The sequence below is a fragment of the Sphaeramia orbicularis genome, chromosome 1, assembly GCF_902148855.1.
Source record: "Sphaeramia orbicularis chromosome 1, fSphaOr1.1, whole genome shotgun sequence".
NCBI classification, from domain to species: domain Eukaryota; kingdom Metazoa; phylum Chordata; class Actinopteri; order Kurtiformes; family Apogonidae; genus Sphaeramia; species Sphaeramia orbicularis.
In genome coordinates this window covers 31,540,369-31,568,138 of record NC_043957.1, presented here as the reverse complement: position 1 = coordinate 31,568,138, position 27,770 = coordinate 31,540,369, and the positions used below count along the sequence as shown (strand labels likewise).

At 37.3% G+C, this 27,770-nt stretch overlaps 2 protein-coding genes and 1 long non-coding RNA gene across 7 annotated transcripts in view; 2 read left to right on the top strand and 1 right to left on the bottom strand.

The window, feature by feature from the left end:
* The first annotated feature begins 1,050 nt into the window (after positions 1-1,050).
* Positions 1,051-22,300, top strand: adgre5b.1 (adhesion G protein-coupled receptor E5b, duplicate 1). Of its 2 annotated transcripts, XM_030135515.1 has the most exons (18): positions 1,051-1,592; positions 5,741-5,815; positions 6,268-6,411; positions 6,504-6,632; positions 9,777-9,920; positions 10,160-10,303; positions 11,697-11,731; positions 11,941-12,051; positions 12,149-12,302; positions 12,409-12,528; positions 12,614-12,813; positions 12,937-13,104; positions 13,713-13,907; positions 14,029-14,246; positions 14,417-14,575; positions 18,324-18,495; positions 18,658-18,759; positions 20,956-22,300. In XM_030135515.1, exons 1-18 carry the CDS (start codon positions 1,562-1,564, stop codon positions 20,995-20,997), a joined length of 2,343 nt encoding a protein of 780 aa, XP_029991375.1. In that variant the 5' UTR covers positions 1,051-1,561; the 3' UTR covers positions 20,998-22,300. The 2 variants fall into 2 exon arrangements, with proteins under 2 accessions (XP_029991375.1, XP_029991385.1); XM_030135525.1 differs by lacking the exon at positions 10,160-10,303 and having other exon boundaries at positions 1,052-1,592.
* LOC115420364 (uncharacterized) lies at positions 7,674-24,919 on the bottom strand. Its single transcript, XR_003935540.1, has 4 exons — positions 24,908-24,919; positions 24,298-24,305; positions 12,843-12,848; positions 7,674-7,739 (listed from the first exon to the last, which is right to left on the bottom strand). It is a non-coding gene; the product is annotated as an uncharacterized LOC115420364 (long non-coding RNA).
* Positions 24,100-27,770, top strand: part of LOC115420253 (long-chain fatty acid transport protein 1-like) — a 24,713-nt gene continuing 21,042 nt past the window's right edge. For 3 of the 4 annotated variants that reach the window (XM_030135543.1, XM_030135542.1, XM_030135539.1), the window contains exons 1-4: positions 24,100-24,235; positions 25,332-25,509; positions 25,597-25,735; positions 25,822-26,077. In XM_030135543.1, the coding sequence (XP_029991403.1) occupies positions 25,340-25,509; positions 25,597-25,735; positions 25,822-26,077 (565 nt within the window). In that variant the 5' untranslated portion in view covers positions 24,100-24,235; positions 25,332-25,339. The remainder of the gene's footprint in view (positions 24,236-25,331; positions 25,510-25,596; positions 25,736-25,821; positions 26,078-27,770) is intronic. The other variant, XM_030135541.1, reaches the window with a different exon arrangement.

Genomic DNA, 27,770 nt, shown 5'->3' with positions numbered 1-27,770 from the left:
CCCTCTTGTCTGCATGTTTTTAGTAATTCTTCACTAGAGGAGGAGCAAAGACAAGAAAAGAAAAGTCATTTCTTTTAAAACATTTGCTTCCACATTTTTTTTTCAACAGTTATTTTTACATTATTAAAAAATATGGTTATCATTTCTACACATCACGATACGTACTGTCTGCACATACAGAGGTAAATTCCTTGTACTCCTATACTATATGACTACTATTTCTTTCCTAAGACTAAAATAAGCAGTTTATTTATAGTCATTTCCGTGTGCATATATGCTGTACGGTTTGTATATACCCTCGGTTACAAAACAGCAGCCATTTCAGAAGCATACATTAGTTTGTCCCTTAAACCCACCCCCTTCTTTTATTAAATTATTACTAAATAAGCTCTCAAGCGAAAACAAATTAAATCTTGGACTGAGTGCCTCGAGAAGAGTAGGGATGAAAGAAAAACAATGGAAAGAGTAGAAAATAGTTGGTTTTCAGATGATTTGCTCAAAGTGACAAGAAAATAGTTAAAGGCTGAGCCATTAAGCTTCCTTGAACAGTTTGTACCTGATGAGTGATCATGAAGCTTTATTTCTGTTTCTTGAGTAATATTTTAATGTGAAATGTGACTTTTGTACTATATCAGATCATGTTACCATCCTGTTTCTTTCTTAAATGGTATTCTACTAGATTTTACTCAGATTTTATAAGAGGTCAGACTTCTTTTATCTACTGCTTGTTGCTGTATGGGGGGGTGGTTGAGCAAACAAAGAAGGTTTCAGTGGAATTGGGTGAAGGGCTGAATTTTTTGGGTTGGGGGGAGTGGAAAAGTAGGAGGAGATGGACTAAGAGTTTGGGGGAGAATGGGAATGAATATAAGATTACTTACTGGCAAAGCTCAAGTACAAGAGCAGCTGTTTAGATGAAGTGTTAGCCATCGGCCTCCGTTCGGTGTCTGCCCCCCCTCGTTCCCTCTCTCTCTTTCTGTGTGTCTCATGAGAGTGTTGTGAATAGCTCCTGAAATAGAGGCCACTGGAGTGAAGAGGGAAATGTGAAAGAGGACGCAGACAGAGGGGGGTTTGTGAAAGCAACGTGATACAGTTAGAAATGTCTTCACATGGAAAGGTATAGAAAGAGAGAGAGACTGGACATCCGAAAGAGTGAAACAGTCAAGGCCACAGAGATAACAGAGAGGAAAGAAAGTAAAAAAAAAGAGAAAGAAAGAGAGAGAGAAGAGGGAGGGAGGGGGTGGGGAATTAAGGGAGTGTGAAGCATGCACAGACTGAGAGTCTGAATCTGTGAGAAGGGTAGAGCTGGTGAAGGTTCACCGTTATTTGTCTGGATCTATTACTTTTTATGTCCTGATTCTTCTTACTTCAGACTTTGTGGATTTTACGGACCTTGGATTTAACCTCTACAGAGAAGACAAGAAAAAACTCAGCTGTTCTTTGTGGATGGACATAAACTTTTAATCTTTTAAACTTTTAAACATTTTAATTGTGATTCTGGACAACAGCCAGATTCACTGTTAAGTCACAGTTCTGATAAAGTCTTCAGCAGTTTACCGTTGACATGGGGCCTGGGAAGGGGCTGCTTATTCTTGGTAAGTCTATGAATGAGTACACTCCTGTTTGTGTGTCTGTGTGTGTGTGTGACTGGGTGAGTATGTAGAGATTGAAAGAAAAAAAGCCAAGAAGAGGCAAAAAGTACAAGGAAGTTATGACATCTTTTAGTTATGCTTTTTACTTCCTTTTTTTTTTTTTGTTTTTTGTTTCTTCTGTGATAAACAATCATAAAAAAGAAATCTGTTCAGAGGATACTGGCTTTAACTGAATTTATTTTCCTCATAAATGAGCCAAAATGTTAACCACTCATAGACTTTAATGAGTTACATATTAAGAAAAATCATCAAATTACTAATCACTTGAGGAGTAAAGGTGCTGCACAGCTGTGCTATGAAGTGTGGACAGAGGTCAGAGTGAATTACTGTGTAGTGACAACCTCTGTCATCAGACTGATGATGAACTGAGCAGAAAGAGCAGTTCTGTTTTTGCTTTTGAATCATTTTTGTACCTTTATCTGGTAGTGGAAAGCAGAGAAATCAGAAAGGAAACCAAGGGTAGAGAAGGGGAAATGCCATGCCGCAAAGCCGCCCAAATGTTTTGTGGTGAATAATGGCTGCCTGTGCTGCTCTTGCTTCAGGTGGCTGAGCTGGTTATGTAGTAAAATAAACCTGAGTGAGTTGATGCAGCCAATGCAGAGGTCTGAGATTCTTACCACAGAATATCAGGGTGCTGTAGGAATAAACCATAAAGCTGGTCCGATTTAACGTCTCAGATTTTCTCCACTACAGCAAACAGTTCTTGCAAACTAATTCCACATAAAGTGAATGGTGTAGTGTTTAAGTCAGTACTGCATATGTCTGTGCATTGATATTTTCATTTTTGGCAGATGTCGCACATTGCAGACAATTTTATTTCTAAAAGACAAAATGTTATTACAGCCTATTAACTCAGAATGAATAAACTATCTACAAATAACCTGAACAGTCTTTCTTTTCATAACTAAACCATTGTTAACTTATGGCATCAGCAGAAGTAGAATTAAGCTGCAATGATTTCCTTTCAAAACTCACCTGAGAGCTGTGTGAATGTAAAAAAACAATTCTGGAGAAAGTACAAAAGGAAACTAACTACGCACACCATAAGTATTAAAGCTATGGAGACATGTTGAAGTAACTAGAGAGAACTAGATGTATGTGCATGTGACAGAAAAAAACAGAAAAAAAGACACAAGACAGTAAAAATCAACTGAGTGAAAAATATTCAATTTTCAGAATGAAATAGAGAAGGAGCGAGGTTGGTCAGATGGGTAATGCTTAAATTACAATAAAATAATCCTTCCTTTTATTTTTAACACCAAGGTAGTAGTGTGGTGGTTTGTTAACCACATGCCTTTCACATATAAAACGAAGCTTTTAACCATATATAAATCACTATTCTCCAACTCTATAACAGAATAATATTTTTAATAACAGTGCATTCTTAAAAGTTACCAAAAATAAGAAATTCCCCTTTATTTTGAAATTGTTCAAGTAAGATATTGCATTTACTATCACAAGTGCAACGCATTACAACACACACGAAAACACATGCAAAGAAAAGGAAGTGGGTTAGTTGATATATAAATGTTTAAAATTTCTTCTTCTGCAAAACCCAGTCATTGACAGTTGCAAAAGGGAGTTACAGAGAAAAATGTGATGTGCTCATAGATTATAAAGAAATGTGAGATGTACAGATAGGAGCTCAGTTTCCATTCACCACATGTTCATAGTGGTCAGTGAAAGTCAGCTGTAAACTCTGCATAAAGTCGGCCTTTGTATGGATTTCCAGGCCTTCTTACTGTTCACAGTTATTTATTCATAAAGTTAGTCTCAGTCACACTGTCTTCCCCATTCACTGCCACTGTCTGGTTTTCCTTAAGTGCTGTTACTGTGGGAGCTCCGGCCTCATCACACAACAACAGAGGGCTCATTGTAACCGAGGACGGGAAACTCTTAGACTGGGGGATAGTTTTTAACTCACTCTAAGCGAATGGGGCGCTTTTTTCCCATACCGGTGACACATGAGTCAGAAAATGTGACCCGTAAGTGCCTGAGGTTTTGTAAATGTAAAGTGGCATGCAAGAGGTGGAGTCTTTTAAGGAGCTGAACATAAAGACAACAAAATGACTTAAACTCAGCAGTCTGAAAAGGAAAACAACATGTTGCTAAAAATATATTTTATAAGGTGGTTTGTGTGTCACTGATGACAGTTTTAATGTTATCCATCAGCTTTACTCAGCAATGATTTACTTAGACATGAAAGTGTAGCTTTTGCCACGTTTATCCCTGACGTCTGCAAGTACAAAAGGGGAAATAGTTATTACTCAGACAGGCACTTAAAAACATACACTTACCTTGATATGTACAGCTAAAAATACATTAAAATATAGAGATAGGCTGGTTTGTTGTTTAACCCATAAAGACACAGTGCTACTTTTATGTCAGTTCCCAAATTAATTTTTCTCTCTATTTAACCTTTACTGAAGTGACTTATCATCATTTATCATACTATCACCCTCTGTATTTAGCTTTTCTTTTTTTTTTCTTTTCTTTCTTTCTTTCTTTTCTTTTTTTTTTTTTTTTACTGTAAATCATGTATGTCCCTATGTTTAAATTCCAATGCTTAATTTTGATTTTCAGGAAAACTCAATGGTTACTACATTTAAACAGAGAAAACTGAAGAAAAAGTTGCTTTTTTCAACAAAGACATCAATAACTGAATGCAAAAACAAGTGTGTCCATCCACTGTCATTGAGTTTTACTTGTGAATCAATGTTGTTCAAGATAACAGTGTTTCCATGGTAACTACAGAGCCTCTGAGCATCCAAATGGGTCATATCTGATGACCATGAAAAGATGACAAACTTTATTTTACACCAATTATTTACATGTATTGATAGGATTAGTGGATCAACAGGTATTAAACAGTTTAGATCAATAAATGCTTTTGGTTGCTGGTGGATATTTGGGTCTTTATGGGTTAACAAGCTTGGTTCAGTTATTGGCCAATGGATAATGGTAAACTTTTCATGTGAAATTCCTGACATTTGGGAAAAACAGTCTCTTAAAAGTATGAATTACACCTAAATTTTTCAGATTGACTGATGAATTAGCTCAGTTTAACAGTTATCCAACACAGAAAAAGTCAGAAACGTAACCCCCCCCCCCCCCCCCCCCCCCCCCCACCCCGTCAACCTCCACTAAAATGTATTGAAACACTAGAAACATCTCAACCCCCATTCAGAGCATCCTAAATGTTTGTTAATATGTCCTAAGAAACGATCAATTTATTGACAGGTTACTCGACTGCTTTGTTTCAGAGCTGATATTGAAGATACAATAGCAGCGCATTAGGTCACAGATTGGTGATGTGGAGGTGGATTATACTTTGCAGAGTTTAGAGAATAATTTACAGACGTTTTTCAATATAGAATATACACCGTTGCTCATAAAGTTGGAATATTTTTGTTTTCAGACACATTCCTCTTTTTATTCCTATTTAATCACCTTTGACCAGCTGCAATGATTACATACTGAGTCCTAGTTGCACTTTATCAGACAAGATTCTATCACATTGTCACAATCATTTCATGAGAAGAGGCAGAAATATTTTATTCCTATTCATGGGCAATAGTGTAACTTGATGTATGTGGTGTGACTTGAAGCTGGGATTCGTTGTGTGTCATTCTACAGGCTGTGATGCTCCAAAACTGGCGCAGAGTAAAGTCTTTCATGAACGTCTTCTTTTCATCTTTTCACATAAAATTAAATGGAAAATAGAGAAGAAAAATATGGTAATAAAAAAAAAAAAAAAGGTTAGAAAAATGCCTGCAAACAAGGCTAATGTTATATTTAGGATTCGGTTTTGTTCATTTGTCACAGTATTACCACTCAAGGAGCCAGAGGTTCACTCAAGCTGTTCAATGCCCTATTGAGGGAAAAACCTGGACGTGACCCATGAGTTGTCTGGCTGCTTAAATCCAATTTTTGTAAAAGCTGCTATGATTACGTTGCCCTATAGCCATGCCGTTCCATCTTAAAGGAATACACTGAGTAAATTTTAAAAGTATTGTGACTTCTTAGACTAAGATGTCGCCTTGGCTATAACAAACTAACTCGCCAACTGGTTTTTCTCTTTTCCCCTTCAGGTTTAATGTGTGTGCTGACAAAGAGTGACACTCGGTGCCCGAAAGGCCAGGTTTCTAAACGTGGCGATTGTGTTGGTAATAACCTGATTTTTTTTTTCTCAGATTTTAACTGTACTTCATCACTTGTTTTGCTCCTGTGAGAAATCCAAGAAATAAGTGCTTTTCATGTTATGCAACACCTCCTCAAGGAGTTTACCTTGGACAAGTAGGCTTTTTCAATGACATTTGACTGCATTTTCCCATTTTAGGCAGTTTAGACGCTGCTCACATCTAGAGTACATTACAGTGAAAACAACAGTCAGACGAAGTTTAAATTCTTAGATCACCACAATCTGAAGCAGTCAGTAAAAATAAATATGTGTGCCCTGGCATCAGCTGTGTGAACACAGAGTGGTGATCAGAGCTGGAGAAAAGAGCTGATAAGAGACGATGTATTGACAAGGAAAGAGGAAAGACACATATTTGGTATAAGTATGACTATGAAAACTGTATTATTATCCTTTGTGTATTTTTACCCAAATCTACAGATGAGGATGAATGTGAATACAATCCCTGTGGGAAACATGCAGAGTGCGTAAACACAGCTGGCAGCTATGAATGTCACTGCCCATCTGGATTCAAAAAAAGTGAAACGACTGATAACGTCACAACAGTAAATGGACAGTGTGAAGGTGAGTGTGTGGGATCCATCAGCTTCTCAGAGACCAAAATGACACACCTCCTATGAGCAGAACTCACTCATGTTGTCTTGTTTCTCTGTCAGACATCAATGAGTGTTTGGAAGATAGAGGGATCTGTGGTCACACAGCTGTGTGTGCTAACCGAATTGGATCGTATAAGTGCACATGCCGGTCTGGGTACAACGACAACAAAGAAAGTGGACAGTGTGTAGGTGAGTAACATGATTAGTGTAAGTTTCTGAAACAGACAATTATACACTGCAATGTTAGTCTTTATCCACATGACTATTTTTGTTCTATTAATGTCTGAGAACACCATGAATGTTTTACAGGTGTTGTTAAAGCACTGTGCATAATTGCTCCAACAATCAGCTCTTGACATGCATAAGACAAAATGGAGTTTAGATAGAATCAAGACAGCAAGTTTGATTCATCCATCGTGCAGGGTTCCAGCGGTCATGGAAAACCTGCAAAAGTCATGGCATGGTGTCATCAGAATCAGAATCAGAATCAGAATTGCCTTTATTGTCATTTGACAGCACAGAGTACACCAAATGAAATTGAGTTCGATGATTAGGGACATCGGGCCGCTGCTCCTAGCTGGTGCGCCACCACAGAACCCTCTTCTTTGAAATTTGCAGTGAAGAACAGAGAATAATGCAAAGCACAAATATAAGACATCATACAGTTTTCACACATTACACGTGGACACATGCTGGTACTTTTTCCATGGATTTGGTAGGATTTGGGGGATAGGGTAAAAAAACAGAGTTTGAGGGCAGACGATTGGAGTAGGGAGTGGGGAAAAATGTGTGTGTGTTGTGTGTGTCCTTGGAAGATTGTGTGCAAAATAAGAGACACAGTAGGTCCATCTGTCCTTCAGTTGTTACCAGTTCTTATCAGTCCACTCCTACTGTTGTCCTGACCATGGAAGATGTTTGTCATGGTACTTATATTAGTCTGGTGCAGTACTAGCTTCATGCTTTGGTACATGATATTGGCATGATGAGTATGACAAATATATCATTCAGACTGATACAGGTTCTGTACAGTCATTCAGGCAAGTGTAGTAACACTCCAATCCAGCAGGTGGCAGTAAATCACCACTGCAGCAGAAGTCACTACCACTTTACACAAGGTAATCAGAAGGCCCTTTTCCACCAAAATACCAGGAACTTTTATTACCAGGAACTTATTTACCTGGGTAAAATAGTTCCTGGTTAATCTGTGGGCTTTGTATTTCCACTGCACCCCAAAGATCCGGGTAATTTATTCAAATCAGGCTGATGACATATGTGGGAGTGGTAAAAGAAACTGCACTACTCCTCCAGTCCAGTAGGTGGCGGGAAGAAGAGGAAGGAGCTGAAGGCCCAAAAACACCATCACGCTATAAACAGTGATCCACAAGAATGCATCATTGTGTGACACAATACACCCAGGATGGAGGACACCCAAGCTGTCACAGCTGCAGTATTCAAACACGTTTTAGTGGAATGTGTAACAAGTACAGTTCAGAAGCTAAGCTCCAGCACCATCAAATTACACAGTACTTTAAATGGACAGTTTGGGTTTAACATTTTACTGCTTGTTGAATCACTTAATCCATCTGGAATACACTTTAGGTGAAGTTATAAAGTCATACAGATTTACTCAAATGCCTGCATTTAATTTTACTTGCATATTACTAAAAGTACTTATACTCTACTTATATTTTGATGCCCTGTAAATGAACAGACAATATTAGGTTTGAAGCAGTAAAATTAATTCTCTCTTGGGTAAACCAACACACATCTACCTACCCCCCTCCCCTTTTTGTCTTGGTATGCATGTTCCTGAACACCAATAGGGTTGTTTATGTTTTTCAGCCCTGTTGAACTGAATGTTGTCTGTTATGAAATTCATAAAACAAGAGAATAAAAGATTTAGACAAAGACACTGAGGAGGATTTTTAAAACTGGAACAGGCCTCGGGGTGTTTCCTCAAGTTTGTGGAGCTTAGTTGCTTGGCTGGCTTTGTTTTTATTGTTTGACTGAGAAAGAAAATTGGTCAATACCATAAAAATCCTTGAAAAATAAATTGACTTTACTGAGTCTAATATAGAATGTGAAAATAGAAAAGGCTGCTGTTGATTTAACTAGTGCAGTAATTAAATAGTAACTTATACAGTTGTGTTCCTGGGGATTGTTACATTTTTAATTGAAAAGTCGTGGATTTACGAGCTGCATTACTTAAATTAGCTAACATATTACCCACAATAAAGTGCTTACTACACTTGGTTGCAGAAGAAAAAAAACTTGAAGGTTTTCAGTTAAGCTCTGGTGCATTACAGTAGTCACTTTTCCACTGAACATCTGCACAAAACTTGGCAGATATTTACAAAATGTCGAAAAAACAGAAGTGTGTAACATTGGTTTTTCCATTAAATCACAAATGTGATGATTTGTTTATTTATTATCGCGAGATGACATGAGAAGTCATTCCATAAACATGGCAACGAATGTATATATGGTGTTGATTTACAGATATATTCATTATTATTATATATATTAGCCCTCTATCTCGTACTAAATTAAAAAATGATTGGGTTTAGAGGTGTGTCCACACATACTGCGATATATTTCTTCTTCTTCTTCACTTGTTGTAACGTACGTCAACAACGTTTTTTAATTCACCTGACTCTAGTTGCGAAAAAAAGTCTTTCCATTGCAGTTTTGTGTGATATGCCATTTGCGCTATGCCCGAAAAACCACCTCTTGCCAGCGCAAAAACTTTTAATCAAAAAATTAGACTTTTGGCAAAATTGTTGTTTTTCCATTAGATCAATTTTTATGCGCAAGTTATATTTGTGCAATTTGAGGGTCAATGTAAAAACGACAGCTGTTTCAGTGTATAACTGACTTTTAAGTTACATACTGTTACTTTAATGCTCTTTGAGAAATCATGAAACTTTTTGGTGCTATGGAAAATCAACCAGGAATCCTGTTTCATCTCATCTAATGAACATTTGTTATATTAGTGCTTGTTCTGAAAATGTCATCACTACATGAGTCATCTTTGTTCCACTTTTATAAATATGTGACTTAAACTGCAGAGCCATCCCCTGCTTCCTGCTGGTGTAAATTACAGCTCTTAACTAACTTGAAGTTGGTAGACGACATTTCACAACACTGGCTTCCTGTAAAGTCCTCTCAGACCCTTTTGCCTGTCAATAGCAATTTACAAGGCCAGGCTCCTGTTATTTCCACATTGGCTTTAACAACACCTGCAATCTTTGAATTTATTTCACGCATGGCCTCATAAATGAAATTCTTCTTCATAACATGTCGTCTCTGTTTTTGTTTCTTCTACTTACACAGACGTGGATGAATGTGAGGAGGCTGAAATTGCGCAGGAAGATATCTGTGGAATGAAAGGGACTTGTAAGAATGTCGAAGGGAGTTATTGGTGCAAGTGTCAACAAGGTTACACAAATTATGGCAACAGAAAAACTCCATGCTCAGGTGAGTGTGAGGCTATGTTGCTATAAAATGAATATGCTTTTCATGGATTCCTACAGAGTAATATTGCTTTTCAGGGCCTTCTTATCACATATTTCTTACATAAGCTGCTCAATGTCCTGCGTAGATGCTGCAGATCGGTATCACACAGACGCAGCGTAAAGAGATATCAATGCATCATCCATTACCTCTTTAGAAACCTCCGCCATTTCTCACTGTTTTTCATTCTTCAATTTACACAGACGTGGATGAATGTGAGGAGGCTGAAATTGCGCAGGAAGATATCTGTGGAATGAAAGGGACTTGTAAGAATGTCGAAGGGGGTTATTGGTGCAAGTGTCAACAAGGTTACACAAATTATGGCAACAGAAAAACTCCATGCTCAGGTGAGTGTGGGGCTATGTTGCTATAAAATGAATATCGGCTAAAATTTACTTAGGGGGTCAAGTGAGTGGCCATTTTTGTCAAAAAAAAAAGTTGTAAGAAATGCATAGAACTGTGTTGAAATAATGCTAATACATTTGTGCACAGACTACTGATATTATTTCACAGTGGAAGCTGTATTTTCAGAAATACTAGATTTTGAATAGCATGTGTATGTGAAAACTTTTGCTGGTGGACGGACGTGACATTACCCATGATGATCTGGTCAGTACCAGTACTTTATTAGTAATAAACTTATATACTTACTATTGCTAATTCTCCTCTTATTCATAAATGTTAGTATTGTGGATCTAAAACAATAACAGCTTAACAAAAACTCAAAATGTGGCAGTGGACGGATGTGACATGGTTGTCATGGATACCATCATACTGATGTTCGGCAGCCATGTCACCATTTACACAAATGATCCCTGTGCAAAAACTAGTGTCATAATTATTTATTGTATAGTTTATCATCATACTAAAGAGCAAATAACAATATAGAATTGTTATTTCTTCATAAAAATGCTTATTATTAGAAAACTGTTGATTTAAAAAGTGACATGTGACATTCTTAATGTATGTACTGGCGTAACATAAGCAGGATGGATCAGCACCATACTCCATATTGCAACTTGTAAAAATACAACATGTGATATGTAGTATAGAATCTTGTAAGAAAAATTGGGGAATCTAAAAGAATAGAATATTTGTTTTTCAGGTAAATTCAGTTAAAATATAACTTGGCCATTTGTGACATGAAAATATAGCATTAATTGTGATGAAATTGGACCTTTTTGACCTGAAAACATAGTTCATATGACCATCAACATGTTGCTACAAAGCTGAAGTCCTGTAAATTTGCATAACTTGCATTTACCAACACAAAGTTCCTTTGGGGATTCACTTATATTGATTTCTTATGCACAAAGACAGAAATAAGACCTCTAAGCAAATTTTAGCCGATATGCTTTTCATGGATTCCTACAGTGTAATATTGCTTTTCAGGGCCTTCTTATCACATATTTCTTACATAAGCTGCTCAATGTCCTGCGTAGACGCTGCAGATCGGCATCACACACACGCAGTGTAAAGAGATATCAATGCATCATCCATTACTGCTTTAGAAACCTCCACCATTTCTCACTGTTTTTCATTCTTCAGTTTCCTCTTACGCTTCTCTCTGCTTTGTATAATCTAAATGCAGATAATCAGCTGTATGTCTCACAAGATAACGGGATTGGTTTCTGTTTAGTGTTGCTGTGCTGCGCAGATTTGATCAACACCCCTGAGTAAGGGAGCATGTGTGAGATTTAAGTAATGTCATGATAATCTGATGTTTTTATGTTCTTTCAGAGTTGGACTGTGACAAGTTCATAGTACCTGAACAAGTAAGCTACATACAGTATTTACACTGCATGCTTTTATTTTACACAGATTTTCCTAATAAGTAGCCCAGATGCTGCATTTCAGTACTTATTTAACCACTTTGCTGCCCTATAAGATTTTGTGTAATTGAACCTTAGTATAGAGCAAACTGAATAACTTTTTCCATCTCTCTCTCTCTCTCTCTCTCTCTCTCTCTCTCTCTTTCTTTCAGACTCTTGAAGGTTTGGCAGCTATTTGGTCCATGATGAGGAACAGCTGTTTGTCTCTGTCGAGCATAAACCCTGCTGATGAAGGAAAGGCTAATGGAGAGGTGCTACTGGAGGTTAGAGAAGCAGATGCAAAACATACACACATTCTTGCACGTTGTTAACATACAAAGTGTTTTCATTGCCTCTTATGTTGTTCTGGAATTTGGGTAGAAATTGTTCACAGCGACTGAGGTCATGCTGTCTCCTGGTCAGCTGGACAACACCGAAGATGTCAGCGAGTTGCTCAGCACAGTTGAGGACTCCATCAGGTTCGTCGGTCCACAGCTTAAAGACAACAGCACCAGGATAGAGACCTCTCAGACAGGTAGGTTATAGAAGGTGTGAAGATATGAATACACTATCCAATTGTAGAAACTGATGTGAAGAGTCAGCGGGAGATAAAAGTTTGAAATGAGGTTTTCTCTGAGCAGACATAGATATTGCCCTGCAGAGGACAAAGACTAGACCAACTGGACCGATACATCTGACCAGTGAGAATGCCAGACTGGACACAGACTGGGAAACAGCATCTGGGAATGGAACATACCCAGGTGAATCTTTTTCTTTTCTTTTCTTTTCTTTTCTTTTCTTTTCTTGTTTACTAAAATATTCTCACTTTATTATTACCATGTGCAGGATTTGCTATGGCTGCATTGTTGAGTTACAAAAACCTTGGTGAATATGTAAACGAGTCCTTCGAGGAGCTTAAAACGCATGAGGAGGATGCTGTGGATCCAACCTTCCAGATTTCCTCCAAAGTTGTGTCCGTTGTGGTCTCCAACCCGTTGACTCAAAAGCTGAGCCGTGATGTCAACATCACGTTCAGACATCTTCAGGTAGTTTGGTCCTTCCACAGCAGTTCTACCTCCAGCTGTTGTCAGAATAAGTTTATTCTGTAGGTAGTAGAATATAAAGGAATGAACTAGTCAAGCTTTGGTGGTTTTGTTTTTGTTTGTTAGGACATGGAAGAGTCTCCAGAGCGGAAGTACATTTGTGCATACTGGAATGAAAGAGGGGCCTGGTCCAAAGATGGCTGCCATCAACAGCGCTCCAATGCCACACACACTGTGTGCCAGTGTAAACATCTGAGCAGCTTTGCTGTTCTTATGGCTCTGTATCCCATGGAGGTAAGAAACAAACATGCACAGTAAAGAAAATCTCCATCTGCAGGACATGTAGTGTTGGAAATCTTAAAAATTACTGTTAAAGCCCATGTGGGAAATTACTATTAAGTTTTAGATGCCTGAAGAAACATGATAATTGAATAACAGTGTTGTAAAACAGTAGTGCATATATATAAAATAGTTTTGACCCATGGTGGTTTATCACCCACTTCAAAAATGCACAAAACCACAGATAATTATTGTCCTACTCTGCAGTTACCCTTAACTCTACAAAGCATTTCAGCATCTTGCTGCTCATCATTTTGGTTTTGCGGTTTGCAATGTCACCGTTGGTTAACGTCCAAACCCTTTGAAACTATTTTCCAGCATCGACAGGCATCTACTTTCAGTGAAAAAGCCCTCAAAAAGCCAGTAAATGCACATCGCCCAGCAGCAAACAGTAAACAGATGAGCTTAGCAGCTAACTGGTTCTGCTTTTCTGTTATTGTCAGATATATTAGGTAGCTGTTCTGTGCACGTTCTGCATTATATTTTGTATTTTTTGATATTTTCCAGCTCACCTCTTCCGTTCATTTTAACTCAATATGTCATGTTTTTTTTTTTTTTTCTAGCACACCTTTGGGCTCGTGTTGGCAACTAAAATTGGACTGACCATCTCCCTGTTGTGTCTGATACTGTGCATACTTACATTCAAGTTTTGCCACTCCATAAAAGGGACGCGCACCACCATCCACCTCCACCTCTGCCTCTGCCTCTTCATGGCGGACCTCGTGTTCCTCGCAGGCATCTCACAAACCAAACCTGTGGTATGTTTGTAGAAGGGATGACGTCCTTTGTATGCCATGAAATAATGATGACTTCATCTTTTTTGCTTGCAAAAAAACAAATACCTGCTGTTTTTCTTGACGTCAACATGTGATATTTCAGGGAGGTTGCAGGTTTGTAGCGGCGTTGCTTCATTATTTCTTCCTGGGAGTTTTTACCTGGATGCTGTTGGAAGGGGTGCAGCTGTACCGCATGGTGGTTCTGGTGTTCAATGCCACAATTCGGCCCCTCTACCTGTTTATCGCTGGTTATGGGATGCCTCTTGTTATTGTCATATTGTCTGCAATCATCAGACCCGAGGGATACGGCACTGACCAGTAGTAAGTGTGTGAAATGTAAACGTCCATGTAAATGAAAGGAGACAGATGTGCTTCTGCAAACATGGTTGTGTGACAGCTTGTTAGAGGACTGGATTATACAAACCTGCTGTTCATTGATGACGTAAGTAAAACCCTGTCATGAACATGTGTGTTTCTTACCTCCTAACTAGCTGCTGGCTGTCTTGGCAAAATGGCCTCATCTGGAGCTTCTATGGCCCTGTATGCTTCATCATTGTGGTCAACGTCTTCTTTTTCATCATTACTGTGTGGAAACTCGCGCAGAAGTTCACCAGCCTCAACCCAGACCTTTCCAAACTGCACAAAATTAAGTAAGTTTGTGAAATTGTGTTTTTTATGTTTGTCTGCTCACGCTTTTGGGTGCAGCAATGGTAACCCACACTTATTTTATAATCAAACACTGAGGTAAAGTGGGTCAAATGGGGCTGCTGTGGGAATTAAATGAAGCAAAGATGGAAGGAAAGGGAACATTTTGTGAGGGGGAAAAATGTAGGGAATGTTTTCATAATAGGGACTCAGCTACTGAGGGGCTTTTTCTCCCCCGTCCTATCTATCGACAGTATTTTTTACTTCAGTTATTGTTTTTATAGACAAAGTGTATTAAATTATCCAGATGTAAAAATCATCTGACCTTTAATGGAAGAATCCATCCTTGGATGCACAGGATCATCTGTCAATGCTGGTCAGTTTATTCTGGGGAACTGAAAAAAACATATTGGTTTAACAAAAAAAACACAATTTTTGCTATTCATTTATCTCTGCCATACCTGGAATGCTAATGTGTGTTCAGCGATGTTATTCATGGGAATGAGGAAAACAGCACAACTAATGGTCCGAGGCATTCTGGAGAAAAATATGTGTTTCTGAGGAAGAATGTTTATATCATGTTGTTTCCTTTTGGCCCAATAAGGTAATAAGCATGTTTGAAGGTTTTTGGAGTGTCCCCCCGTCTGTATGTCCTTCTCAATACTGCGAATGTGATGATTCAGGAGCATCATGAAGGAATTTCTTTACATTTAACACAAATGTCGAGGAATAATAGATTAGGGTTAGGTTGTGAATTTTAATGTGATTTCACGCAATATGTCTTTGGCCATAACTCAAGAGCTGCTAGTAGACAGCAGCGGAAATCACTGTTAGCCTTTTAATGGTCCTGTATGTAAGCACTCATATACTGTTTATAGGTTACATTAAAGGCCTTGTGGATTTGATTTTCCACCACATTTCTGAGCGTCTCTCTGCTACAAACAACAGCTGTTTGTACTCCATGGGACCAAACTTTGGGAAAAATATACTGTTGTTGGAATAATGTTGTTTTCAGACACATTCCTCTTTTTATTCCCATTTCTACACATCAGTAATCACACTTGTCCAATACAATGATTACATACTGACTCCTGGTTGCACTTTATCTATCAAGAATAAATCACATTGTCATAATCATTTAATGAGAAGAGGTAAAAATATTTTATTCTAACTTTATGAGCACAAATGTATAAATGACCAATGTATCAATGGCAAGAGTCTTTTTTTGTAGCGTCACCATTTACATACTAAGTTAATGTTAAGTTGAGTTAATGTCACAAGCCAGGAAAGTCACAGTTTGTGGTAAAAATATTACAGTAACATCTAAATTTGTGTAACACGGCTCAGTGGACTGGGATACATACATATATATTGAAGTGAAAATGTATTAAGAGGTGAAAATAACGGCAAGTCTGGTCATATTGAAGTCACAGAGACATCTTCACCATCTCTGAACAGACTATGGAGAGAGATTGTGTTGATAACTTTCAGGTGTTTAGTCTTCATATTCATGTATTTTGTCTGATACTTAAGAAGTTTTACCACAAACTGCAACTTTCTTGACTTGTAAAATTATCTTTTAAATTGATAAACATATGAGGGTCCTATTGGGCACAAATGTGTGCTTGACAGTGTAATGGAATTTTTACTTCTTTATCTAATTCCATTCTCTGTGCCCGTATCCATTCCCAGATACCCCCCCACTGCATGCTAACTTTCCCATACCTTTACCCAAACCCTGCTACTGTGTATGTTAATTTTCTTGGAGGGTAACAAAAGGTGACTGATTGTTAAAACCTGGGGCTTGTCACTCAATCAAAAGGCCCTTTGAAGACACTGGAGGTGTCACTTGCAAATGGGATTCACCCTATAGAAGGTGGATGTTGTCAGAAGCTTTTGGTCTTTTCTTCACAATCGCCACTCGTGTGCAGAACTGACCTTTCTTGACAAAGAAATAAAATCTCGTCAGCCGGCAAAAGTATTTATTTCATTATTACCCAGCAGCAGAGCAAAAATTTCCATAAGAACAGTCATGTTATTTTTTGCACAGTTTTTGGTAGAAAGCAAAAAAAAAAAAAAAAAAAAAAAAAAAAACATTCCAGAAATATAAAGGGGTGTTATCACAAAACCTGCTTAGTGGTCGTGCAAAAGTCTTTGCTGATCAATATTAGACATAACTCTGGGATGGAAGGGGAGACTGTGATCATATTTCACATTTGATCCGATACTAATTCTCTGTGTTCATCTCCATATATAGTTCTTCTGTGCCATTGTGGTGTAGATAAGAAGCATCTGTGTTTTTAGAATTTGTAGCTTCTTTACAGCCACATACACACCTGATCAAAATTTTAAGACCAGTTGAAAAATTGCATGAATTTACATTTTCCACTGTTGGATCTAAAGAAGGTTCTAAGTAGAGTTTAAAAATGCAAAAAGAAGAAATGGGAATGAGACCAAAAAAAAAAAAAAAAAAATGAGTAAGCAATTTATTGAAAACAACAATTAAACTGAAATAGGTTGTTCATCAGGTGATCAAAAGGTTAAGACCACAGCCTTTCAAAGCCAAGATCTGCACAAAAATGTGGATTCAGTGTCATTTTCCATCAAGTGTTCACACTGTCATGACCTCCTGATGGCAAAGGCAAAAAAGCTTTCTCTCATTGAACGTGGTTTGATTGTTGAGCTGCATAAACAAGGCCTCTGGCAACTGACACAGTAAGACAGTCATTTTGAATTTCTTAAAAGATCCTGAGGGTTATGGAACAAAAAAGTCAAGTGGTAGACCCAAAAACATTTCACTGGCGCTGAGCTGGAGGATCTGATTGACTGTTCGTCAAGACACGGCACGATCCTCGACCCAAATTAAGGCCGTTACTGGCACCGACTGCAGCCTAATAACCATCAGATGGCATCTGCCAGAGAAGGGCTTTAAGAACTAAAAACATTTTCAAAGACCTTGTCTCCTTTATCGAAACCACAAAATTGCCCATGTAGACTTTGCGAGAGACCACCAAACATGGGACACTGAAAGGTGGGAGAAAGTTTTATTCTCTGAGAAAAATGTAACCGACTATTTTTTTGTCTCACTCTCAATTTTTTTTGCATTTTGAAACTGTACTTTGAACCTTCTTAAGATCCAACAGTGCAAAATGTAAATTCTTGCAATTTTTCAACTGGTCTTAAAGTTTTGATCAGGATTGTATGAAGGTTAATTCTTACTGAGTAAGACTGAATTCTATCTTGTACGGCCCCTCGTAGGACTGTATACCCTTTAACTTATCTTTTTGGCAAAGGCGTGCAGTTACAGGGTCATAAGTTCTTCAACATTTTCCTTAATACTGCTGTTTTAATCCCAGATTTGATGTCTGATGGTAGAGAGGAGACAGGAAACAAGGGAGGAGAGAGAATGGAATGACTCGTACCAAAGGTCATCTGGGCCTGGAATCTAAACAGAGATGACGACATTTATGAGCAGCCAAGCCAGAATGTTTTTCTTTTAACCTTTTTTAATGCTCAGCTGCTGTCCCACTTCCCCCAGTTTTCAATAGATAGCATTAGAGTGATAAGGAGAAGTCTATCTTGTGAGGTTGATCTTGTTTTTACATTAAACTTTCCAGTCTGTTCCACTCTGGAGGGGTTTTTCCAGACACTCCGTTTGTTAGCTGAGTCATCCAGTGTTTGGTCTCTTGTTCATCTCTCTTTATCTATTGTCCTGTGTCTGATCTGCCTCCCACTTGATCCTGTCTTCTGCAGAGCCTTTACAGTGACAGCCATAGCCCAGATGTGTATACTGGGCCTCATGTGGGTCTTTGGGGCCTTCCTGTTTCAAAAGGAGACCAACTTCACAGTCGCGTATATCTTCACTATTCTCAACAGCCTGCAGGGGGCGCTGGTCTTCATCATGCACTGCTTGTTGTCAAAACAGGTAAGATACACTGTGAGTTTGTGGATGTATGAATCCGACATAAAGATGGAAAAACAACAACAAATAGGAGAAAAATGTAGATTATACTATGAGTTTAGACTTCACTGACTGGACAGATGTTGAGTTGATTTTTTTCCCCTGATGTTTTACTGCCCTCTGCAGGTAAGAGAAGAGTATTTCCACTTCCTCTCCTGCATCTGTCCACCACAGAAGAAGAGATACTCAGACTTGAGCAGCACAAATCCATCCAGTAGCCAGTCACAAGTAAGCATGCATCTTTCTCTCAGTTATTCTTTGGTCTGTGCACATGTTAATGCTGTATTAGGGCTGGGCATATCGATCTAAATATTGATAATATCGATACCAAGGTGAGTATCAGTATCGGATCAATACTAGCATGTTGAGATTAGGGATGTAACAATTACCGGTATAACGATAAACCGCGGTAAAATTGCAGACGGTTAGTGTTACAGTTTAAATTCTAATTATCATGATAACTGTGTTTGATTACCACACTTTTAGGGGAAAAAACACCTGTCAAGATCTTTTATGTCAAATATTTGAGTATAGTTTTAATTTATTACAATTTTGATTTTATATATCTAATATTTGGAACCAATATTCACTTTTAAAGTCTTTGAAAAGGTTCATTAAGCATCTTTGTGTTATTTATACAATAAAGTATATACATTTTTCAAATCGGATTTTATTTATTTATTTATTTATTTTTGTGTTTTTTGTCCTTTTATGTTGATATAGTAGGTTAAAGTGAAAAAATAATAGGCAGATGAGATAGATGAAGTTGTGCTGAAAAACAGATACCAAACATGGGTATAGGAAACATTTTTTTATATAGTATATAAAGGAAAAATCAAAAGTACTGAGAAACGGCCAAAATAGGCTCAGACCACTAAGGGTTAATACTTGAATGTTTCTACCAAGAGAAAGTACATTGTGCCTATTGTTTTATTTTATTATTATAATTTTTAAAAATAAAACTTGGTTAAATTATTTCAGTGTGTGTATTAGTACTTTTTGAACAGTTTGAGCACAATTTCAATAATACTGCGATAATAATGATAACTGTGATAATTTTGGTCACAATAATTGTGATATGAAATTTTCATGTCGTTACATCCCTAGTTGAGTTTGATACTTTTGTTGCAGTTTCTCCTCTATACGTCCAGCAAATTACTTAAATTTCCTCTCAGAGTTCATGTGAGCGCAGCCTCTCTCTCAGCCACACTTTGCCTGACAGCTTATTCACTGCAGCTGACAGGGAAACTGCCACATGTCATGTGTGCATTAAAGTCATTCACCTCTGTGATAACACCATAAATTTGAAAGGGGAATGGGCTCTATGCACAGCCTCACCACTTCCTGAACTTCAGGTGGGTCCTTTATTTCCTGTCTTTGATTATTGGACACACTGATTAATCCAGGTGTACCTGCTACGTCTTGTTGTGACTACTGATTAATTAGGCACACCTGGATTAATCAGTGTGTCCAATAATCAAAGACAGAAAATAAAGGAGCCACCTGAAGTTTGGGAAGTACTCTAGCTATGCATAGAGTCCATTATTTTATTATTTTCATATTGTTAAATAGTTTTAAAAAACATGTTTATTTGCCTAAAGTCTTTGTCCTGTGTTTTATCATAATCATAAGGCAAGGCAAGTTTATTTGTATAGCACATTTCAGCAACAAGGCAATTCAAGGTGCTTCACACAGGACATTGAAATACAACAACAAGGGAAAAAGAAACACATTTGAAGCATTATAAAAGAGACATATAAAAGGTGATTAAAAACAGTAAGTAAGAAAACAACACATAATACCCAAAAGTATAAAAACACACACATATTAAAGTAAGAGTTGCAGTGCAGAGTTTCAAAAGAGAATATAAAATTTTAAAAGTCAAAAGCTTTTAAGTCAAAGGTGGCAGTGAACAGGAGACTCTTTAACCTTGACTTAAAAGAACTCAGACTCTCAGCAGACCTGATATTTTCTGGTAGTTTGTTCCAGATATACGGAGCATAGAAACTGAACGCTGATTCTCCATGTTTAGTTCTGACTTTTGGAACACAGAGCAGACCTGCACCAGACCAACTGAGTGGTCTGGATGGTTCATACTGGACTAGAAGGTCTCTGTATTTTGGGTCTAAACCATTCAGTGCTTAATATGCTAGCAAGAGAATTTTAATGTCTATTCTCTGAGAGACAGGGAGCCAGTGTAGAGACCTCAGAACTGGACCAATGTGGTCCATAATCATAATCAACTAACTAAAGGCAAAATCACAACATTATTCAACGGTCATGACATTTCAAGTAAAAAGTATTGGTATTGGTATTGGTGATACTAGCCCTGTATTTACTTGGTATTGGATTGATACTAAAATTCCCAGTATCACCCACCCTTATGCTATATGACTCTAATGTTGTGCTCATTGTGTCATTTAGGGTTCTCGGAGTGGACAGAACACCGGAGAGTCCCAGATATGAAGAACTCCGCCTCCAGGCTACAACACCTTTAAGCCTAAACCTGGGCTTTAGTCAGATTCAGTCATTATTTACATCAGTAGAAAACTGTTTTTTCGTACTGTTAAATCAGTGGTTCCCAAACTGGGGTTGGGACCCCCTAATTATTAGTGAGACAAATCAAATTTTTAGATACAGTTTTTTTATTTTTTATTTTTTTACCTTATCTACATTGAAATACACCAAACTGTATAAACAACCAAGAAGCCATGGTGGATCATGAGTCACTTTTCCCACTTTTTCACGCAGATCGACCATTTCTGTTGATAATCACAAAAGTTTTTTGTCGTAGAAAAAAAACAGCCAGTGTTTAAGAACCTCTATATGTGAAACTGAAGATATTTACAGTACATAGATTAACGGTTTATTCAGAACATATCACAATCATAATATAAGCTGTATTCCTTTTGAATGGGAGAAAAGTGATAATGATATATCCTGGTATTTATTTTCATGTACATACTTTAAAGTCTACATTATATAGGCTATAAAAAACCAGAAGTTTTTTTAAATGTGTAAACAATAAGGATAAAAAGGCGCTGAATTTAATGTAAAAAAAAAACAAACAAAAAAAACAAAACAAAAAAACAACAACAGGTGGGAGTTTGTGTTTAATGGGAGCTTTACAGAGAACACATGTTTCCAGTTTTTGTATTTAATGGGAAACAAACAAATTATCTGTGATTTTGGAATGTTCTTGCAAATCCCATGTGGACTCTATCACTGCAAGGGTTTTTTTTTGCTCTGTTACTTTGATATTAAACAAAATAAGTGACATTTTTCTGTCACTTATGGCTGTTTTGATAATATTTGCAGCTGAGCTATGCTTTTTTCTGTGACAAATTGAGAACAAAGCAAACAAACCTAACCCAAAATGATGCTCTAGCAATTTCAACTCTGATAAGACCAGAATTTCCTGCGATTGGAATGTGTTTACAGAATTTAATTCCATGTGATTATGGTGTTTTAATTATAGCAGTCAGCCTGTACGTCCACACACAGCACAGAAATGAGAAATCCAGCCGGTCTGCTTTTTACACGTAGCTTATGGGAGCTGAGTTTGTTAAATATATTGCACTTTTTTCTTTGTAAAATGATAATTCAGCAAAAGTTAAAGCAGGTGGTGCAAAGAATAATCAGGAAAACTTGAGAACAGTCTCACTTATGGAAATAAAAGGACAGTTTACTTGTTGGATTTAGAAAGAAAACAGATTGTAAAAGGAAAAAAAAAATGGATTTAATCGACAATCTCATTTAATGCTATAAGTTTTTATTGAATTGTTTTTGTTGGTTTAAACAAGAAAACTGTTCTTCAGTTCTTAGTGTGGCTCCACTTTTTGCTGAACATTTATACCTTTTATTCATGTGTTGCAAAATGTATTTTTATGTGAAAAGCTATAAACATGATGCAGCATTTTGTGAATGTACAAATGATACTGTTAGAATATACACCCACTGCTGGTGTTCTACTATAAAGGTATGTGAACTTATTTTTCTACTTTTTTTTTTTGTTGTCATATGTTGTTTGGTACTGTTTTCTTCAAAGAATATGCACCACAAATTTATATTATTAAAGCTTCTAATAATATAAAGAATGAAATTGTGAATGTTGCTTTTGTGTACAGTACAGTTCCATTCAGGAGATAGACAGACAGACAGACAGACAGACAGACAGACAGACAATGCCAACTTCACCTGCATTCAGCATGAGTCACACTGTCTGTACTCACAGCAAAAGAATGAATTGTGTCAAAAACCTACACTGGTTGTGAAAAAGTTACTGCTACTCATCTAGTTATTGCAACAGTGTTTTGCATAAAGTGATGATGAATGAATGATACTGTAAGTGTTCACAAGAAAAATAAGCCATATGACTGGGGGTGCAGCGCCATGGTGGATGGCAAAAGCAACAAGGAATGTAACAATTACAGATATAACGATAAACCACAGTAAAATTCCAGACGGTTAGTATTACCGTTAAAACGCTGCGCTCTCATTTGCTGACGTTCTGTGATGCTGCGCTCTCATTGGTGACGTTTTGTGACGCTTTGCTGTCATTGGCTGACGTTCTGTGAAGCTGCACTCTCTTCTACTACTACTTCTACTACTACTACTGCTATGACTACTACTACGACTACTACTACAACTATTACCACCAATATGACTACTACTACGATTACTACTACTACTACGATTACTACTACTACTACCACCACCACTACTACTACTACTACTATCACCACTACTACTACTACTACTACTACCACCACCACTACTACTACTACTACTACCACCACCACCACTGCTACTACTACTACTACTACTACTACTACCACCACTACTACTACTACTACTACTACCACCACCACTACGACTACTACTACCACCACTACTACTACTACTACTACTACTACTACTACCACCACCACCACCACCACCACTACTACTACTACTACTACCACCACCACCACTACTACTACTACTACTACCACCACCACTATGACTACTACTACCACCACTACTACTACTACTACTACTACTACTATCACCACCACCACCACCACTACTACTACTACTACTACTACTACTACTACTACTACTACTACTACTACTACTACCACCACCACCACTACTACTACTACTACTACTACAACTACTACTACTACTACTACTACTACTATAACTAATAATAATAATAATAATAATAATAATAATAATAATAATAATAATAATAATAATAACAATAATGTTTTGTTTCTTCCAGTTTCCTGAATAAATGTCCTCATACTTGAATTTAACATGTAAAATAAATTAAAATAAAACACAGTTAAATATGCCTCTGACCACACACATTACGTGGCCTATGTATATACATTTTTTTTTTCCATTGTAGTAACAGTGCATCATATAATATTTCTCACAAAGCACACGTTTATTTTTCAGTGAATCCTGACTAATTTGGTCCCTCCTCTCTTTAGTTCTTCCTCCCAGGGGATAATCACATTCTTGCCTGTCTGAAATGACGCAGTACTTCATGAGTTACAACCTGCTCTGAGTTCTGAACGTGCACATGCTTATTTTTTTCCCCACCAGCATCTCGCAGTTTGTTTCTCACACTCAGGTTTACTGTGGGTGGACGTGTGTTCCTATCGCTGCTGTTTTCTTTGTTTATTTACTGGTTGGAATTTGAACAGTTTAACAGGTAAGTCACAGAGAGAGAAAGTAACGGAGTAGCTTATACTATTACTTCGAAAATACAAGTACTTCCTGTACTTCCACTTTGAGTTTAATTCCTTAACACTCTAAATTTCTATTCCTTTTATTATATGTTTTTCTCCACCTCATTTAACAGCTGTACTTACCAGTTATTTCGAGGTCTTTGTTATCAAGTAAAAGTCATGTGCCTCAAAATGTGTTGATTTTTAATGTTTGTGACTAAAATGAACATTAATTCTGTTTAAAATGTATTGTCTGAAAGCTTAAAGCAGTGCTGTTTACCAGACCTCGTGAAAAGTAACGTTTTTGTAGATATACATATTAATTAATCAATAAATCCAGAAACATCATGTGTCATAGACTAAAAGATTGAACAATAATATTGGACTATGACCATGTTTACTTTTCACACTTTCAGTATAATTTGCTGATACATGTTTCTACTCAAATGGGGTTTTTAATATTTGTAGTGCAGTATTTTTCCAATACTTTTCCTTAACCCATGAGGACCTAAACAGCCACTGACAAACAAAATCATCTGCTGATCTTAAATGTTTAATACCTGTTGATCCATTAATCCTATCAATACATTTAAATAATTATAAAATGCAGTTTATTATCTTATCTTATTGTCATCAATGGGTCATCAGATGTGAACCATTCAGAAACTCTGTAGTAAACGTAGAAACACCGTCATCTTCTAACAAACATTGATTCACCAGTAAAACCCTTGGACTTTGATAAATAACAGTGGATGGAAACACTGGGTTTATGTTTGGTTAATGAAATATTTTGCTTAAAAAGGGACTTTTTCTTCAGTTTTCTCTGTTTCTGATATTATAGCAATCAACTTTAATCTGAAATTTTTATGAACATCTATGGTCAGTAAATTGAATATGGGAAAATACCTAATATTCACTGAAAAAATGCAAAATACTGAGGATAATGTTATAACAAATTGTGATAAATCACATAAGAAAGGTTAAATAGAGACAAAAGTTCATTTGGGAACTGCCACAAAAGTAGCGTTGAGTCTTTGTGGGTTAAATAAACCATCTTCACCTGGCTTTTTCTCTTCGTAGATCCCACCATGCATCTGATTGTTGGTGTCTGTGTGTGCTTCGTTGTTTTTGGTGCTGCGAAGCTGCTTCACCTGTCCTGGTTCTGCAGCCTGTTGGCCGGACTGGGGCTGTACATGGCACAGAGTGGCTCCTGGAGGTTCTGTCATGTAGCCTTGTGCACCATCAAAAGAGATCTCATGTAAGTAAATTGTGTGTTCATGCTTCTTTTGTGTCACATTTGGACACATCTCTAATGCTCTTTGTTTTCCTTTTCTTTACATAAAAGGTGTTTGTTTGTGATACTGAAAGTGAGGTGGTCCATGTATCATAACCTGCGAAATAAGTGCACCATCCCTGCCCTGTTTGCCCAGATGGTGAAACTGCACCCAGATAAACCAGCCCTGATCTATGAGGCTACAGGAGAGGTGATGAATACATAGAATACATTGAGATCTGCAATTTAACTGAGAAGGAAATCAGGCAGAATCAGTCTGTGTGTTTTTTTTTGAAGGTATGGACTTTCATGGAGCTGCAGGGCCGCTGTCATGCTGTGGCTCACTGGGCGCTGGGACAGGGCTGGACAGAGGGGGACGTAGTGGCCCTGTTCTTGGAGAGTCATCCTGTCATGGTGCCCCTGTGGCTGGGTCTGGCTATGGTCGGAGTAGAGGCAGCGTTCATCAACCAAAACCTGCGACTGGATTCACTGCTGCACTGTGTTCGTGTGTCAGGAGCCCGGGCAGTGGTGTTTGGAACAGAGCTCACTGAAGGTAGGACTGTGGGGATTTATTCAGACCATTGTCCTCTAACATGAAGACTTATTATGTTAGATTTTAGGCGATAAGGGGATTGGCTGTACGTAGTTCTCCATGTTTTCACAATAGATCAGAACAGACTGTGTCTTTTTGTTTCTGGCGTCCACTGTTGAGGTTCATCACTTATTATTTTGGAGCGTAGATCAGAGTTAATATCCCATTAATCCCATTTTTTTTTTTTTTAGTAATCACCATGGGGGAGGGGGTAACAAAGGATATTTGTTTGGTTGCAGTCTGCAACTTCATCACTAGATATCATTAAAGACCACATACTGAACCTGTATTTTGTCATTGTGGCTAATTCAATCAGGTTTCAACTTGATTCTAATTCTTTGTTCATATAAATATTTATATAAATACCAAATTTCTTACGTTTTTCATATATCTCATTTATCACTTGTTTGTGTTTTTTTTTCTACCTGTCTTTTTTTCTGCATATGCGTATGTTGTTAACTGTGAAATTTCCCCACAGTAGGTTAAAATAAAGTCTTATCTTATCTTATCTTATCTTATCTTATCTTATCTTATCTTAGTTTGGCTTATTTTAGATTAGCTTATCTTGAGGCTATGATCTGTGAACTTAGTGAATTTCCCCCTGGGGATTAATAACAGTCATTTGTATCTATGTGTCCATATTGTAAATGGATGTTCAATTCCCATTTATTAAAGGTTAACTTGCTTTATTACCTCATAGGGAGGTTCAGTCTCTGTATTTTCCCCATCCTAATACAGGTGCACAGTACATGGCATTAGCATTTGCACATAACACACACATTAGGAGCAGTGAGCTACCACTGAAGGCTCCCAGGGACCAACTCAGCTTATTAGTCAGAATGTCATTTTTGTTTGATTGTTCACATTATTGGCTAATATTTAGTATCACATCCCACAATGAACTCCTGTCCTGAACTGAACAAAGACATAAAACAGGCAGATGAAACTATGGCTTGAGTGTTTCACTTTTTTTTAAGGCTATTTTCTAGACACTGTAGCTGCATTTATAAGTGACTTTGTTAATTGTGTTTTATTTTTTTGGCCCTTTATGGTTTTAAACACATCCCACCAAATTTTGCTTGTCACTTACTGCCTAGGGGGTGACACTTTCCCTCTATTAATTATCTACATTGCGGTTGCCTTCTATGTTGCCAGTGTAACATGTGTAACGTGAGGGTTTGTTGGTGGTTAATGGTTCATTCTTTATAAAATGAGACAGCTGGATGGGGATGGATTTCTTCTTAAACAGTGCTTCACTTTTCACATACCGTAACTACTACCACAACACTTCCTGAAACATCACCTCACATGACTAAACTAACCAATCAGGAGCTAACAGTATTTCAATCGGTAAATGTAAGTGATTTAGAAAGGCACATTCAAAAGATTGTTTTAGCTGCTTGCATGCAACAAATGAAAATAAATATGTAAATAATAATTCTACAAACATAAATTATTATCGTTATCGTTATTTGGGTAAACACTGTCAATATATTTTTAATAAATACATTAATTAATTTATTCCCTGTAATTTATTCCACTGTTAAACCTTACATTTCTTCAACATAAGTTATTTTAACTTCTGAGCCTTACACATGTAAAAATCGCAAGAGTTCTGATATGACTGGTCAGACAGGTTGGATTGAAAAACATC

Bases quoted from the DNA above. Each gene is read 5' to 3' on its own strand.
- adgre5b.1 (XM_030135515.1), top strand. From the start codon at position 1,562: ATGGGGCCTGGGAAGGGGCTGCTTATTCTTG. The intron at 12,303-12,408 runs GTAGGTTATAGA...TTCTCTGAGCAG, and splicing joins GATAGAGACCTCTCAGACAG to ACATAGATATTGCCCTGCAG. The intron at 14,576-18,323 runs GTAAGTTTGTGA...TGTCTTCTGCAG, and splicing joins TCCAAACTGCACAAAATTAA to AGCCTTTACAGTGACAGCCA.